Source organism: Artemia sp. Qi Xiang Cuo, chromosome 19 (assembly GCF_049724085.1).
Source record: "Artemia sp. Qi Xiang Cuo chromosome 19, ASM4972408v1, whole genome shotgun sequence".
Classification (NCBI taxonomy): domain Eukaryota; kingdom Metazoa; phylum Arthropoda; class Branchiopoda; order Anostraca; family Artemiidae; genus Artemia; species Artemia sp. Qi Xiang Cuo.
Window position 1 is genome coordinate 19,475,777 of NC_142812.1, and position 13,014 is coordinate 19,488,790.

The 13,014-nt window shown below is 34.0% G+C and overlaps 1 protein-coding gene across 1 annotated transcript in view; it reads left to right on the forward strand.

Annotated features, from left to right (window-relative positions):
* LOC148940582 (uncharacterized) overlaps positions 1 to 13,014 on the forward strand; it is a 54,988-nt gene that overhangs the window by 7,150 nt on the left and 34,824 nt on the right. The window contains exon 2 of the mRNA XM_089105268.1: positions 6,920 to 7,033. Coding sequence (XP_088961394.1) covers positions 6,929 to 7,033 — 105 coding nt within the window. The 5' untranslated portion in view covers positions 6,920 to 6,928. The remainder of the gene's footprint in view (positions 1 to 6,919; positions 7,034 to 13,014) is intronic.

Genomic DNA, 13,014 nt, shown 5'->3' on the forward strand with positions numbered 1-13,014 from the left:
TTTAGTTGCACGGTTAACAAAGCTACATTGACCTCTTTTCTTGAGCACTTGTGGCTGATACAGTTTGTACAAGTTTTGTCAAGTGGCTTAGTAATGACTAAGTTTTGAAAAAATCAACCCAGTCCACATTATCAACACCCTTCATAATACAGGATGTATTGATCAGGTCAATCCTATCCTGTTGAAACTCCAGAGAAGGAAGTCCCAAGCACTCCAGTTGCCACTGATATGGTAAATGGCTCAAATATGGCACAAACTTTGACGCCCAATGTTGAACCCTTTCAATTTGCTGCAAGTCACATTTCCATGTAGGATACCACACAGAGGAACACTATTCTACCACTGGGCATACTATTGTCTTGTATAGTGTCATAAAAGTGTGACGGTTAAATTTCCTGAAACTTCTCTTAATTCGAAGCAGACTGTAATTAGCATTTTGTGAAATTGTTGACTCACGCTTGTAAAACTTCAACTGATTGCCAAAGTGAATACTTAAATCCCTTACTGGATATGCAGATGAAACAGGTGTATCACCAAGAAAATACTGATAAGTTGAGCTTTTCGAAAAGTAATGGAGTACAAGACATTTTTAATGGTTTACAAACATGGAGTTCAATTTACACCAATCATTTAGGGCATTCAGATCCTCTTGAATAAGGGTAACATCTACCAGGGAGGTAACACTTTTATATCATCTGCAAACAGTTTGACAGTGGAGTGACAAATTACTTCAGGCAAATTGTTGACAAACAAACAAAATAACACTGGGCCCAAACAACTGCCCTGTGGCACACCACTAAAAATTGGACTCTCACTTGAAAGTGCACTACCAACTATAACTTGCTGGGAATGGCCTGATAAATAATCTGTAATCCATGTTAAAGTTTTACTGCCTAGCTTATACTTTTCACATTTTTCAAGCAACAAAGTAATTGAAAATTTGTCAAGTGCTTTACTGAAGTCAATGTACAAGCAATCAAACTTCGAACTGAAATCAGCCAAATTTTGGAAATATTGTACAACCTCTAGCAACTGTGTATTACATGACTTGTTTTTTTTTTCTAAAACCGTGCTGTGATGGATGCCATAATTTATTTTGGTTGAAGTAATCCTGTATCCGATATACAATAATCTTTTCAAGAACTCTAAAAAAAATTGAGGTGTTTGAAATTGGACAATAATTTCCAAATTTGGATTTAGATCCTCCTTTATGGAGTGGCTTTACAACCGCTTTTTTTCCACGCTGCAGGGCATTTACCACTCAATAGACAGTGGTTAAACAAAAACGCAGGAGGTTCAGCTAAACACGTGGCTGTCTTCTGAAGAAAAGCATTAGAAATACCATCTATATCTTGAGCTTTATCTAGCATTTTTTTTTTTTTTATAATTGTCCTCTCCCTTCCCAGGAAAAAATATTCATTTATGGCTTCCAATTTAGTTCTTTTTTATGATATACCCTCTGCAAATACACTCATTCATCAGCAGTAAAAAAACAAAACAGAAAACTACCAAGTCTGTCCCCTTCCATATTGTTCTGCTTCCATCTTGGCTTAGGCATTAATATAAACAATTGTTTATTTTGCCCTTCTTTTATTGTTTGATCAATAGACAGCTGCATTGCTACTGTTGATGTTTGTTTTACCAAGCATGTTTTCTTTTCTGTCCAATGGGTTGATCCCTATACTATCCTATAAACCTCTAAGAAATACCCAGTAAAAAAAAAACACTGAGTAAAAAACATCAAGTGTGTCTTTGGGCTAAAGGGGGACTGAATAACAAAGAATATAAGAATGACAGAGTGTACTAAAGTAGAGGTAGTTATAATTTTTAAGTGTTTGAATATTACCTGAAATAAAATTCTGTGTATGATTAAAGATAGTCTACAGTATTTAACTGTGCAACTAATTCTTACAAATATAGAGGAGGGTATACAGTGAATTTTCCAATGTGTAGTGGAAGGGGGGGAATTGCTTTCTTTCAATTGTTTTCATTGAAAACACAAAAAGACTTATGATCTATTATGATCAGTTGACATTGCAACAGTAGAATGTTTACTGCCTAGTGTGTCCATACTAGAAGCATAAAAAAATGCTTGGTACAAAACTTTGCCATGGGCATTATGCCTGGAACACATGTAGCTTTTTTCAATCACTCTTCAGGAGCTAAGTGGGCAAGCAATAGCAGTACAATAAATGCCCTTTACACAAGATTTATAAAACTGAAAATCATCAACACAGACACCATTTGTCAAGAGCTTATCAATAGTTGCATGATTGATCTCAATTTATTATTTAGTTCGTTTATTATTATTGATAAGTTCTTTTATTATTAAAATTTATATTATTTTCAAATATTTATTCCATGAAAATTTTTTTATAAGTATTATTATTAATATTCAAATCTTTTGATTTTCATGTTGAAGAGAAGGAAATGATTGAGGATTACTTTTTTATATGATCATGATGAAATTTGGCACTGTTTTGCAAATTGGCACTATAAAATAGAAAATTTGTTCAAGCTCAAATCAGCACCGTTTTCTTTGCAAATTGACACCAATTTACCAAATTTGCACTGAAAAAAGCTATGCATGTTCTAGGCTTTAGACTGGGTAACATTGCTACAGACCTAGAGGACAAATAATATTGCTTTCTGTAATTTTTTTAGCAGAAAGATTATGTAAACTGTTTATTCATAGAGAATAAGCAAATGTAAATAAGGTGATATGCTGTAAGTCAATCATAAACATTTTACAATGTAATTATTGAGTACAATTAACAATTATGTTATTTTTTGCCCTGCTGTGTCTCCAATAAGAACCATAATAACAACATCATATCCAAACCTGTTTCTCCCAGCCTTATGCTAGTTTTGTACTATGATACTATGATAAAGTACCATAAAATATGTCAGTAAAATATTGGTAAAACTCATGAAATACTGGTAAAACTCATGAAATACTGGTAAAACTCATGAAATACTGGTAAAATAGGTAAAATACCAACTTTACAGGGATCCATAAAATATGTCAGTAAAATACATAAAATACCCAGTTTTACTATTACACAAAACAACTTGGACCTATAGCTATAGGTTAAGAATAAATAAAATGCATCACAAAGCATAATAAAATAGATTTTATACAAACAGATTGGTAACATGGCAAATCATTTTAGGAACAAAAATTAACAGAATAGTCTTCAAAAGTAATCTTAAAAGTCAATTTTTTCATCCCATATTGAAGCTTCAGAGATCAACACCAAAAGACCATTTCTCAAGTTGACTTTGAGACCCTCCAGACATTACTAGATTTGGTATGTGTTTTTCTTCCAACTAAACTTATTGGCCCACAAAGGTTTCAGCCTCCATTTTGTTATCAGCAGGGTTCTCAAGTTCTATAAATTCTTCCTCTGAATACCCAGATTCTTCACACTGGACATCTTTAGTGTCCTTAGTGCCTGCCTCTGAGCTTGAGTTGTACTACACTTTCTTTCTTGCTTTTGTTATATTTTTTCTCCTCTGTTAGTTGGTCTGTCTGTATTTTTTGTTTAATCTTTTAAAAGCTCTACTTGCTTTTTCTGAATCTGGGATAAACAGGCTATAGACTAAAATTGATACTTGTCTAGAATCTGGGTACACACGCGAGACGTGTATTTTGTTAATGCTAATTAAATAAAAAAAAATAGGATTAAAATATAATTGTTTACAAACAAATTTGGGCTATATATTTGCACATTAGGGGGCGGGGTTGGGGGAAAAGCATAGCATATATTAAATACATAACCTATTCTAACCTAACCTAGCTACCTTTTAGTCTCCCTAAAATCCCAAAAATTGAACTTTAAATCTTTGTCATGGAATGAGCAAAACCTCACAAACCTATTTATCAATAGCAGCTTTGAGATTTCGATGCGGTCTTTCATCGCGCGTGTACCCGGATTCTAGACAAGTAACCTAAAATTAGATGAATTTATACAAGCAATTAGTGTACCTTGGACTTAGGTCCAAGGTACACTAATTTAGCTAAGACAAGGTACACCATAGTGACACTCTCCAAAAGATGGTCTACCAGAGGTAGTATGTTAACTTCAGGTCCCAAACACATGTTCTAGTAGTCAAATTATGTAGTATTAGGATGGAGTTCACTTTTCAATTAAAAAAAAAGCAATAGTTATGAGACAATATACCTTAATTAATTAATTATCTTAGTTCACACTTTAGAGCAAATTAAGATCATTCTGGATCTGTGAATTGCTCCATAGTTGATGATGTGGCTGATCAAACATCAACTGTATTCTACTGGTACTTCAGGGATAACCATTCCATTTGTCATCTAGCAACTTCTTGAAAGCTTCATCATTAGGTGTTGAGACTGCTATATCTGAGAGACTATTCCAGTGGTTTACTACACAGATGGAAAAAAACCATTGTTGGTGTTGAATTTTGACTGATGGGTGGAGGAGCTTCTTTGAATGTCCCCTCCTGTCAGTGCCAATATTTTGGGAAGTTGACAAATGAATTTGTGAGGGGATTTCTTAACTCTGGGAACCAACATATTGTCTGTCTTTGAATTTTTACGAATGAGAGGCATTGTCAAAATTACCAAATTAGTTTATGCTTTTTTTCACAGTTCAGCATTGCAACAATGGTGAAACTTTGCACAAGACTTTATAAACTTCGTAATCTTCATAATTTTGTTGCAAGCAAACAAAAAAAAAAAAAAAACATTTTAGAAAACCAGGTGTGAATGGAGTCAGGGGGTAATAAATGTTTTCATTTTGATGTCCGTGGTAATTCAAACGTAATTTTTTTAATGCATAAACACTTCTTAGGCCAGCTGCCAGTAGAATTATAATTTGTTCATAAATATTTTATACAGTGTTACTATGATACTATGATAGTAACTATGATAGAATTTTAATGTATGGGCAATTTCTCAATCTATACAAATAGACAATAAAAAAATGAGGATGGATAATAAGAAAACTAAGTAAACAGAGTCCACAAATGTTTTGATTTATGAACCATAGGCTACCCAATTTTTATCACAGAATTCTGGAAACTCATTCAATGTGATTACTGAATGTTAATATTTCATCCAACACCACACCTGATTACCTAACTGACTTAATGTTTAATTAGTTCACCACTAGAATAAATATTGCAACATTGCCCAATCATCCCTCTCTTGTCATCAGTGGTGCCCATAAGGAACCATTCTTAGATCAACCCTGTTCAGCAAACACATAAATGATGTACTACTAACCTGAATGTATGCTTACCTGATATGCTTACAATTCTAAACTATTTGGCACTTTTGAGACTGAAAAAAGACGAAATAGGCTATAGACAGGCTAGCAATGGGGTTCTCCATTTTGGCACTTCATTTTAATAGCTCAAAATGAAAAGTTTTGTATATTGGGCCCAACAACCCTCACCAGTCAACACACTTGCTATATTAGAGGCAATCAGCAGAAAGCAGTAACGAGATAAGGATCTTAGATTTATAATTGATAATGAGCTGAAGTTTCATAGCCACATTCAATCCTAGACAGCTAAAGCTAACAAAGCCTTAAGGCTTATTAAGCATATATCCATAATATGAAAGCCATGTGTGGGTAGGAAAGTGTTTAAAGCTCTTGTCAGCCCTCACGCCGAGTTCTGAATCGCTTTAGCATCCCTGTAGTACAATATGGATACCAGGGTCCTTGAGGGTGACAAGGGAAGGGCAGCACAAATTTTCTACAGCCTGCAACATACTCTATGTGAACAGTACTTACAAGCTCTGCAGTTGTCCATCATGACATACCAGCAGAGGAGGTGCAATGCAGTCATTACTGTACTGAACCATGGAGTAGTGAAGAATTTATTTACCCATTCTTGGGGAGTACTAAAGGCCACAACAAAAACTCCAGCTGTCATAGTTCCAAAGAAGAGACCAGCATAGCTTTTTTCCTGCTAGAGTTGTGTCACTGTGGACTGAGTTGACAGAGAAGAGGGCCTAGTCGGCCACCCTTGAAGCATTTAAAGCTGAAGTCAGCAGGTACCAGGCCAAAATTAAATGGAAGTTGAATTAAGACTCAACCATACACTGAAGTTGACACACCTCCACCAGCAAGAAATCTACAGCAGGTCATTGCCATCTTAGCTTGGTGGCAATGCAATTTAAGGTAATTCAAGGTAAACAAAATGAATAAATAAAAACAAACATTTGAGAGACATTTTTGACCTGTTTATTGGACATAGGTAAGCCTCTGGAATTGCTGGATCTAAATTTTGTGAGGGTAGTTTCTTTGATTTTGAAGCATTGAAGGAGTTTCTTCAGAGTGGAAATTTTATCTAGGTGGGTGATACCAGTGATGCTGCACAGGCATTTAGCTTCAAAGACGGTAAGCCTTGGGTTGGGCTTTGTGTTCAGTGTCTGCGTCTTGCATGCGTAGGTAGCAGTTGCGCTAATCAAAGAAATAAAAATTAATATTGTAAGCTGCAGGCCTTTACTTGTCATAGGGGCAAACATGCCTCGAAGCTGGTGAGGGGACGTTACTTTCCTTCATTTTTAAATGGTTGTTATTGCAGGTAATCAAACTAACTAGGTAGGAATCCCATTCCTCCCCTGATTACCAATTCCATTTGATTTCAAGTTTTGTCCATTTTTATTACTAGCGCTTTCTGTGGGATTTGTGGTCTTTGTTTTTGATTTGTTTATTATCATTCCAGAATAGCTGTTATTTTAAGGATGTTGTCAGATGCAGTTTGGATTCTTTAGATGCTTAGCTATTTTGACAGTGTTGTAACACATTAACTACACAACATTTGTCGAGGTATGGGCAGAAAAGAGTAGTGTAAAGCTTGTCAATAAACATTGTACATTTTTTACTTATTTGCCATCATCTCAAGACCTTTCTCTGTTCTTTTCTTTCAGAAAAACACTATGGCAGAATCAGCAGATGATAGATCAATATTGAATTGTCCTATACCAACAAGTGTCAATGGTGTTGAAGGCTATGTCCATGCTCATAGAAATGGAGCTCCTGAGGTTAGTGATGAGTTACATTTGTTTTTTCTCTTTAGTTCTCACTTTTTCTTCTAATACCAGAACATATACACCACTGGTGCATCTGCATCTGACTATTGGGAGGATGGAGGGGGGGATCAATACATATGTATATATATATATATATATTTATATATATATATATATATATATATATATATATATATATATATATATATATATATATATATATATATATATATATATATATATATATATATATATATATCAATTTTCTATGGAAGAGGTTCTTTGGACTAATTTTGGAGGAAGGGGTAATTTTTTTCAGTTTGTCAATTTATTGGCAATATACAAAAGAACACAATTCATACTTCTACTCCCACAAAAGGCTCTATGGCCTGTTTATGTAGGGCAAACAACTACAACACTAAAAAAAAACAAAAACACTGAGATGAAAAACTTGTGCCCAACTTTCAAAACCAAGCTACAAGAGATGCTGCTCACAAGACAAACAGAACTCACGACGAAAATTTCAAACCTGGTCCAGAGACGTCCATTCTATCTTAAGAAAAATTATTGTTAAGCAAAATTCATCTAGACATTACATTTTTTTTGAAATTCTTTTAAAGGTACCAAACGAGTGACATTCTTGAGCTGACTCAGGTAGGGCATTCGTCACGATATGCCAAGAAGTTAGCAGATTGAAGTCAGACCTCACCAATGGAGCAAATGGAATAATTATGTTCCTTGAGTTGCAAAGATGATGGGTAGACCAATCAGTGATTAAAGATGGAGTATTTTTTAGGGCTGCAGGAACATTCCCATGGAGTTGAAGAAAGTGAAAGACACACAATCAAAAGGCACAAACGGTATAACCCTCTATCCACTGATGCACAGGAACTCTTACGTTATATTTACTCCCTGTTTTAGGCTATTCTTTATTTCCGAGAGAAAGTTCAAACAAAGGTAAGAATATGAGCACACATTCTTAAGTGCCAGGAATAAATATTGGCTAATATATACAAAAAACTAAAGAACTTGGCTGTAAACAATTATATTGAAAGCTTTAAAAAGACCACTGCTATAGACAGGGGCGTAGCTCCAACATTTTTGTTGAGGGTGGGGGGGGGGGGGCAGAGGTGTCCACATCCGGAGATTCAAGAAGCATGTGCTATATAATAATTTCTTTCGTCCAAGTCATAGGGGGGGGGGGGCATCTGCTCCCACCAAACGACGCCACTGGCTATACATAAAAAGAGCTTATTCTTGTATTTTTAAGCCGAAAAGTTTTATAACCACATTTTATAAAAACTATATCAGCTGCACTAACTAGTCAAGTTTATTTTCCCTGTAATGTTAATGGAAAGGACTCAAAAGTGATAGCCAGTTTGTGACTGAGCCAATATGGTGGGTTATCCAAAATATTAGAACCAGTCTCCTTCAATTTTACGGGCGTAACCCATACCCAGTTTTCTGTAATTAGGAACGGCTGATTGACTTGCCACAGTTTCCAGTTCCTCTCCTGTTCTACTGGCAGTACTTCTAGTTCAATATGCTTTAGCAAATTTCGGCAAATTTGGTGAGCATTGGGTGTTGATCACCATTTTCCTCCTGTTTTGGGTATAATATTACATTCAAAACACACCATAAACTTTCCTCGTGGCGCAGTCTGTCAGTAGTATTTTCGGCCCAGTTTTTAATTGCAACTAACACCATGCTTATGAAAGGAATCATTGACATTGTAAAGAAGTACTGGAGAATAAACTACAAAACAATATTTATTTTTTTGGTATCTCTTGTGCGGACTAGCCAAACTTTGTTCATAGAATTTTTCTGAATATTACAAAATAAGTCATTTTTGAATATTATGTTGTTTTCCAGGAAGGGAGGGAGGAAGTTTGCATTGTTTGTGACATAGATGGCAGTGCAATATGGCATATGATGGCATAGGTGGCTGCACAAATGACATAGATGGCAGTGCAATTTGCAACTATGGCGTTTTTTATTTTTAAGTTTCCTCTATAGCTCTCTTTCGGTATTACCCGGGTTTCCTTTTACGATTAAAGCAAAACGCAGCTGATGGACCCGTAAAATATAATTTTAAATGGAAATAGTTGAGAAACACATGCCCCTTATCCTCCTTTTGCCAGTAACTATTTGTCCAGAGAAAAGGCCTTGATTGACTTGTGTCATATGAAGTGACTGGACAGATAGTTTTTATTGGGGTTATTTTTATTCAAAGCATCTTGCCTAAAATAATTTATATGATGCTTATTCTTTTTTAACTGAACCTAGAGTGTTTATCATGCACACGGTGTATAGTTCTATTGTATTATTAGTAATCTTTATTAATAAAAATATTTGCAATAGAATTTCAACTCTGGCCAGCGGAAAGCAAAGGTCAATATTTGAACATTATAAATACGCAATTGAAGAGAAACATACATTAATATATAAATATCTTCAGACAAAACAGATGAAGAAAACAAGCGCTAAAAGGCAAAGCAAAATATATTAGCAAAAATAAAACGGACTGACAATGAAATGTCAAAATTTTTATTAGCAATCAATTTTTTTCTTTTGTTTTTTTATATCATCAATTCATGCTTCTAAAAGTGAAAGATACACATACTTTGTTTGATCTTGAACTCCCGAGATGGCCGTTGATGAATATATTCATTTTTCATCCACAAAATTTGCTTCCAGTTTCACATATAGAACAGAGAGTGTTGTATTATTTGCAATGTAATTTGTTTTAGCACAACCGTACTTATAATTCAATAATAAGTATCCCTTGTACAGTTAATCCTGAGGTCAAGGGTTCGAGTCCTGGTGTCAAAACTTTTTTGGTTTGGAAAGGGGGTCTATGGTGTGACCCTGTAAGCTCAGCCAGAGTTAACTCAGCTCTAAATGGGTACCTGGGGAAATCTGGGGGAAAAACACGGGAAGTGTCGGATAATTTGCCCCCGATCATGTACTGGACTCCCGGCCAAAGACATAGATTCAGGAGATTGGTACCTGCGTAACGCAGACCATTGGTCAGCATGCAAAAAAGTCTTCATATAGTTAGATATGAATTTGTATCTAGAAATGACGCACCTTCAATTTAGAACCAAATTTGAATTAACAAAAAAATCAGTACAAAATTTGCCAGCTTATAAGAAAAATTTAAAAAAGTGGCTAGTGGAACTGTGCTTTATTTTGTATAGCGGTATAGCGTTATACTTGACCTAATCTCTGCCATTTTTCGCTCCTCTCCTTATGATGTTTCTATCTCTTCTTCATTTTTCTCTTCTTTACAGTTATTCTATGGTTTTGACTCTTGTAAAACAATTTGACAAACGCCAGGAAAGTTTTTTTATTCTTGCAGAATCTTTCTTAAGTCCCTTTGTTGTCTCTTCTATAGCTGAAATGCGGACAAGAACTATAGTTTTGCGCTTTTGTGCAAGATACCGATAATTAAAGAGGCGAAAGAGTGAAAAAGATAAATCAAATAGACATCGGAAAATAGAGGAACTCATTCGTAATCTTTGATTAGAGAAGGAAAATCCCAGTTTTGTTATAAAAAACCAAATATTATTTGGTATAAATTTATATGGTATAAGTTATGGGTATAAGTTTATAAAAAAAACAAAATTTCTTAAAGAAGGAAAATCCCAATTTCGTTATAAACAATCAAATGATATTTGGTATTAGTTATGTAGTGTTATGGGTATAAGTTCATAAAAAAAAACTAAATTTCTGGAATAAGATAAACTTTAGGTGTTATAAAAAGGATATTGTCTCTTTTCGGTTCGGCGTTAAAGGCATGTCTTTTTCTAAACGCTTTTATTTTACTTCTTATCTGTAGGGGAGCAGATCCTTAAAATTCAAATACCCGTTTACAGACATAGCATTCATCATATTTAAGTAACACTATGCCTATTGGCTGTTTATAATCATGAAGTTTTGCACCTAAGCTTTCTTAGTATTTTATGATGAAAATATGAAATTATTTACACAGTATGAATATGTAAAAAAAAGAGTACTTTTACGTTTTCAAAACTAAGGAGAATTGAAGATTTTTTTTAGAATTAACTTTAAGTTAAATTATTTTCCAGCTAATTAATTCGAAAATAAATCATATTTTAATTAATTAACTAAATGTCAATAAAATTCTATTTATATAAAACGAAGTTCAAAAATGCTTAATTATGACTAATAAATCAATTATCGCTTCATTCCAAATATTGTTTCAGCTAATGATTTGTAAGTCTTAAAACTATTAGAGTACGACAGATTTAAAGTAACTAGAGTAATATTTTAGCAGATCAATAACACTACAAGCACAAAAACATACGAATCGTTAGAATGAAATAGGAAAAGACACTTTTATATCCTTGAAGACATATCAAAGATAGAGAGGGTTAAAAAATTATTTTTATTTCCAAATGCACAAAACGGCAAGAAGAGTGCTGTTACTAAGAAAAATCGACATTTTTAAAATTAAAACAAAAGTGTCGGGCAGTCGTGGCATATTTTGTAACTATTCAAGGACGACTTTCCATGTCATAATCACTCCACAGTTTCTTTTTGAGTTTAAATAAGAATTTTGATTATTTTAATTACCAGGGGAAAACCCTTTTTGAAACTTCTTAGTGCATTTACATATAAGCGTTTTCTTTTACGTTCTCCATTTAATATTTTACTCATATTTTTGATATTATCTTTAGTTTTTCTCTATGAAATCCTGTTAGTTTGATTTTCAAAATCTGGTCTAATTAACTTGACAAACATTAACATGACTTAAGATGCCAACACTTATACTAAATAAAAACCTGTGATACAGTGAACACTAGTTGTACAAAGATAAAATATTAGTTGGTAAATGGGGAGTAATTTTGAAAATTGATTTTATATTTGAATGATGAAAATTCATTCCAATAAACTGGAATTTAATTTTACTAGTCTAAGAAATAACACGTTCTTTTATTCGATTGATTTACTACAATATATTTCTAAAAAAAATCTAAATTGAAGTTGCATGCTGAAGTAAATCGCCATTCTTTAAATTAATTATAAAAAACTTTTTTTTCAAAGAAAAGTAAAGGTCATATTAAATTCAAGATCAGAAGAAATAAAAACCTACAATAACCCAAACTCAAAACGACCGGAAATTGCTATTAAAGAATAAATGAAACCGAAAACGAATAGAAATTAAATAAACAATCATGGCAAAAAAAACATACAGGTACTAATATAAATGAAATAAATAAATCTTAAAGCGAGTAAAGCTTAGATTGAATATGCAAATCAAGCTTAAAACAAACAAAAATATTTTGCTTTTGGAGTATAAATCAAATCGAAAACGAACAGAAATTAAATAAACAATCATAGCAAACAAACATACAATAGCTTCTAATATAAATTAATAAATAAATCTTAAAACGAGTGAAACTTGATTGAATCTGCAGATGCAGCTTGAAACGAACAAAAATCACTACAAACAAGAGTTAGGGTACTGCCTCCTTCTCTCTGTGTAAAAGTCTAAAATCTACTCTCAAAAATTCGATCGGACGCATTCGGGAAAAACAGAGTTGGTGGGCGGGGAGGGGGCGAGTTGCCATCCAATCACTTTTGACTCTTAAAAGGGAACTAGAACTTTCAATTTCTAATCATTTGAGTCCCCTCCAAAGTTAATACGACCATCTTTTCCAAAAAAACCTTATATGCTCCCAGGGCATAAGTTACAACCCTTCCCCTGCGCTCTGGCGGTTGTGTCGACCCCGAAGTTGTTGTTATAAGATTGTTGGACTATTTCGAACAAAACGGGTGTCTCAGTGAAACTTGATTGAATCCGCAGATGCAGCTTGAAACGAACAAAAATCACTACAAACAAGAGTTAGGGTACTGCCTCCTTCTCTCTGTGTAAAAGTCTAAAATCTACTCTCAAAAATTCGATCGGACGCATTCGGGAAAAACAGAGTTGGTGGGCGGGGAGGGGGCGAGTTGCCATCCAATCA